At 34.3% G+C, this 4881-nt stretch overlaps 1 protein-coding gene across 1 annotated transcript; it reads left to right on the plus strand.

The window, feature by feature from the left end:
- The first annotated feature begins 486 nt into the window (after nt 1-486).
- On the plus strand, nt 487-4471 carry LOC120433190 (unconventional myosin-XVIIIa-like). Its single transcript, XM_039599061.1, has 8 exons — nt 487-602; nt 1088-1133; nt 1333-1415; nt 2311-2367; nt 2741-2842; nt 3016-3126; nt 3921-4034; nt 4183-4471. Exons 2-7 carry the CDS (start codon nt 1094-1096, stop codon nt 3975-3977), a joined length of 450 nt encoding a protein of 149 aa, XP_039454995.1. The 5' UTR covers nt 487-602; nt 1088-1093; the 3' UTR covers nt 3978-4034; nt 4183-4471.
- Nucleotides 4472-4881: the final 410 nt, after the last annotated feature.

Genomic DNA, 4881 nt, shown 5'->3' on the forward strand with positions numbered 1-4881 from the left:
TGAAGCATAGATGAAGCAGCTGGAATAACAATAATGGGACAATAGAAAGGAAAACCAGGAAGGTACAAAGGCTAACGCACAATAAAACAGTTCAGTTATCATTTATGCTTATTGAATTATTATTATTCATCATTCAATGCCAGAGGAGCATTGTCTGTACATTTATTTATTTATTTATTATCAAAAAATAATTTAAACCATTAGTAACATTTTTGCGACATATTAACTTTGTTTTGTTAGTTTTTTGTTTGTCCTGGAGACATGTTTGTGTGCACAAACGAAACAAAGTATGGACACACAAGAAAACATTTCATTATAGCAAGGTCAAAGGTCAAAGGTCAAGGCCTTAAGTTTGTAATAGCTGCTCAACCAGACCATATCATTAGCATTACAAGCATGTAATGAAGTTTCATTTTAACATGCGCACACTCACATGAACTGACTTGTCTGACAGGCACAAATTCTTTTCCTCATTAGACTTCTGAAGACACCACGCCTCCTGTCACTGCAGGTGAGTGTTTTCCTTTAACCAGTGCGGAAGGAGTCATGCTGCACAGCCTCACTCACTGCAAGGAAGCAGATGCATCAGTTTCATTTATGAGGTAAATACTTTATGTTTGGTTGTTTGTATAGTTTACTGTATTATAGAAAAATAATGTGTGTCTCTGTGGTTCTAACTGACAGCTTTAAACTGTTGAACTTTCAGCCTCAAAAATGTAAAACTTTAGTTCTCATTTGCAGATTTTGTGGTGATTTAAGGTGTGTTTGTTTGTTTATTTGTGAGGCAATTTACAACAGTTATTACAGATATTATCCCTCTATGCTGTACATTACACAGTGTGTGTGCAATAAAGGCCATCCACAGAGAAGAAACAGTTTAAGCATAATTATGCCAAATAATTACGGCCTAATTAACATGAACTCTTACCCTTTTTTTGAGTCAAAATAGATAAAATCATTTCTTCTGATTATAGTTAAGTGTTGATAGATCACCAAGTTGAGTTAGGATGCTATTTTTAAACATCTACATTGTTTGAGCACAACATGAATGCAGAGGTATATCTCTTTATCTCTTCTTGTTTCCCAGAACAAAATGAGCCTAAAAAGCTGGTTTGGATTCCTGGTCAGCCCAGGTAATCTGACACAAGTATATTCAAATGTAAAGCTCAGTACTTGTTTATATGTGTATAAAAATTCATCAGAAAACTGCTTTTCTTCACTTACTAATTTTTACTGGCAGTTGGAAGAAACATTTTTGTTTTTGACATTGGAGATTATTATTATTATTACAGTTATTTTATTTTCATAATTTTCTTTAATTTTTCACTTCAGAGAATTTGACTTCTTCTCCGGTCATCTGCATCGGTGTTGTCGGTACTTTTGTCTCGGGAGCCGTTCTTCTTGTCAAATACAAGGTAAACGAAAGAAAAACAATAAATCACAAATTTCTTTTTCACTTTTCCTCTTTCTGACATAAATCTAATAATATGAATAACCTTTTTAATAATAATAGTATTTTCTAACACGTCTGAAAATGAGAGGGACAAACCAAGTTAATTAAGAGATTTATATTATTTATTCTTTTATAAGAATATATAAGAATATAAGAATCAAACTAAACACTCATCGATGATTACCAACTTGGGTGTTGTTTTTTTGAGAGAGCAAAAATGAAAATAAGACAGCTGAGAGAAATTCAACTGAGGCTTTGTTCTGAAGAAAAACAGAAAATGAAACCAAACATATAAGTAAACAATGGACATTTCTTCTGTCTACGTCAGATGAAGAAAGAAACAAAGAGAATTGTGTGTTAGAATGAAGTCTAACCTGAACAACAAGGTTCAGTCAGAGATGAATCAGAAGCACAAAGCCAAGAGAACAACTCAGGAAAAAGACAGGGGGAGGAGAGAGAAATGAACATACTGCACTAAAAACTAATTATAAATGGTGTAAATATGAATGACAGTCATGGCTGTCAGTAAAGATAGTAGGACAAACTTAGAAAATTGCAGAAATAGATACCACAATAAAATGACCAACCATCACATTGAGACTCTGTTGTAAAGCAAACACAAGTTTTTAGAGGTGTTGCTTTGTTGACTTTTGACAGCTTGTTTCACTCTCTTTAGTGCCACTGATGCCACATTTTGTGTACAAATCTAAACAAAAGTAAAGGTGCACTGATGAAAACATTTGAAATAGTATGTACACTAAAAGCATACCATTAAAAATCATCCAAAAACCACTTGCATAAACTGAAACAACTTCCTTGACATGTATGTACTGAGCTCTTGATCTTTTTAAACACAGAAGACAGAGGCTGAACTCAAGAGCAAGGATGAGGAGATTGAGGAGCTCAAGACTGAGGTAATTCTATATAACAAATCAAAACTTTGCTCTTATCTGTAAGGAGGCCCCAGGGCAGATCCAGGACATGGTGGAGACACATATCTCTCCTGACCTGTGAACCACTTGATGTTCCCCCAAAGCTGAAGCAGGGGGCTGGAAAGAAGGAGGTCTAAGTTTTCTTACTTACACTACTGCCCTCATTCCACAAGCCTGGATGAGCAGAAGAAGATGGATGGATAACATGTCACTGCTGTCTGCATATTTGAGCTGAGACAGATCGGCACCCCCCCCCCCCCCCATTCATTATGTAGCCATTAAACTAATCTCTAGGAGTATAACCAGTATGACTAATTTGATACTGATCTGATCCACTGTGTTTGTTTTTTGTTAGCTGGAGAAACTTCAGTGGCTGAGAAATGACACACTTAAAGGGATGGACGAGTCACAAAGGAAGTTCACCAAGCTTACCCTTGCTATCAAGAGGATGGAGAAAGTAATTCTCAAATACAAACACAAACTTCCACATACAATATCAGCACTGTTCCATTAAGTTTGTGGTAGATTACAACACATGCCATCTTATGCAATTGAGCCTTTGTTAAAAGCAGAGTGAGGAGACACGTTTTAAGCTTAATACAACAACATGGCTCTTCATTTATTTTTCAGTTGGAGGAATATATAGACTTAGACAGGATACAATCACTCTGTTCGAGGAATGAATCGCTGGAGAAAGACCTGCAGACCCGGAATACAGAGCTCGAGGCCAGCCAATCAGAGGTTAGTGTCTTTTATTTCTTTTACCTCCATGTATTCAGTTTTATATCAAGTTATATCTCAATGAATATTTTTATATGAGTCCATCAACCCCCTTCAAAAAGAGGAATAGAAACAACAACATTTTGCTACCTGCCAGTGCTAAGATTATTGCCAATGTTTGGTAGCATAGCGTAGCGTCAACATGAATGCCAAGTTAAAAGACAAAACTAATGAAGTCATGAAGCTCCGTGCGGTGAGAAAATAAATATTTCATTAGCCCATTTCACAATATATTCTGTTATATTGATTCTGTATTAATTCACACTTCATCAATCAGTTATAATTTCGTGACTATCTCTCTGTTCGCCACATATTTTTTGTTTTTAAAATTGTTAAGGTGTTTCTAAAGTAGATATGGTTTTTGTAGTAATTTTTTGATGAACTTAATGCCAGCTTTATTCCATCATTTTGGTTGGTAAATAAGTTCCCTAACTGAACAGATAGATGACTTACGCAGTACAATACAGAAACTTTTCCCTTTTAGTAATGACTCTGATGTTTTCCTTACATTAACCTATTACCTTATATCTGTTTTCTTCTTTTGTGCATTCAGGTTTGAATTTTACTCCAAATATAAACATATTTGCTGCAGTTTCTCTCTGGAAATGACTGTCTCTATTTAATGTCTGTTTTAAAGGTCATTACGGATGTTTACATTAATTACATAAACTGAAATAATCAGGTTAAATATTTAATATTTGTTTTGTTCTGTTAAATAAGTCAATTTTAATTGTTTCTCTCCTTCCCATGAAAAGTTAAGAGAAAAAGAGGCTGAACTCTTGGAGCTTCGCACTGAGAGAAACAGAAGATAAAGAGATGAGAAGGAGCTGCAGACCAAAAATAGGAAGCTTGAAGCCAAGAACAAAGAGGTTCATATTTTGTTCATTAGATTTAATATCTAATATTTCTAATGCAAAATAAAAAGTTAACATGGTTTTTTTTTTCCTCATCACAGTTTGTAATTATGTTGTAGAAGCTCTTATAAATGTACCTTTACCTTTTTCCCTCCCCTCCCAGTTGAATGAGGAAGTAGCTAAATTACAGCAGAGGCTTGGGAAAGAGAAGCAGAGGAGGCAGGATGCTGAGATGACCCTGAAGTCCTGAATGAAGGAGCTTGAGACTAAAGACTAAGGGTTCATGTCTTTAATTTAACTGCATTCGTCAAGGTCTTCATTACTTCATTACAAATGTATTCAAATAACGCAAACTTTACATTGGAAGTTCATCAAACTATCTAATATATGATTTAATCATTTTCTGTTAAAGTGCATGGAACTATGTCCGTTTTAAATTTGTTTAAACATTTGTTTTTATTTTGTTTTCCCCATTTTCTGCCTCTCAGCCATTTTTACACATAGTAGGTCCCATCTCATTTACATATATTCAGTTAATTATTAATCTGTACTACTTATTTTTGTACATCAGTTTATTTCATGTATTATACTTCTTAGGCATAGACAGTAATATTGTGGGTCAGAATGACCCATAAATCCTGCTAGCTTGCATACTGTAAAAAGTGACTGCTTAGGACATCCAGCTAATTTTGTCAAAATGCATTTGAAACACTCTTTTTTTTCTTCTAATTTGTTTGTTCGTTCCGTTTTTTTTCTGCCATAGTAAATATTATTATTATTATTATACACATATTGAGAGTGATCCAAATGTTACATAATTATAACTCCGAGTTTATTTTTTTTATTTTGATTTGATAATGCC

Source organism: Oreochromis aureus, linkage group 3 (assembly GCF_013358895.1).
Source record: "Oreochromis aureus strain Israel breed Guangdong linkage group 3, ZZ_aureus, whole genome shotgun sequence".
Lineage (NCBI taxonomy): Eukaryota > Metazoa > Chordata > Actinopteri > Cichliformes > Cichlidae > Oreochromis > Oreochromis aureus.

Excerpts from the sequence above, each read along its gene's own strand:
- LOC120433190 (XM_039599061.1), top strand. The coding sequence starts at position 1,094 with ATGAGCCTAAAAAGCTGGTTTGGATTCCTGGTCAGCCCAG. Across the intron at positions 1,134-1,332 it reads TGGATTCCTGGTCAGCCCAG|AGAATTTGACTTCTTCTCCG; the intron begins GTAATCTGACAC and ends TTTTCACTTCAG. Across the intron at positions 3,127-3,920 it reads TCGAGGCCAGCCAATCAGAG|TTAAGAGAAAAAGAGGCTGA; the intron begins GTTAGTGTCTTT and ends TCCCATGAAAAG.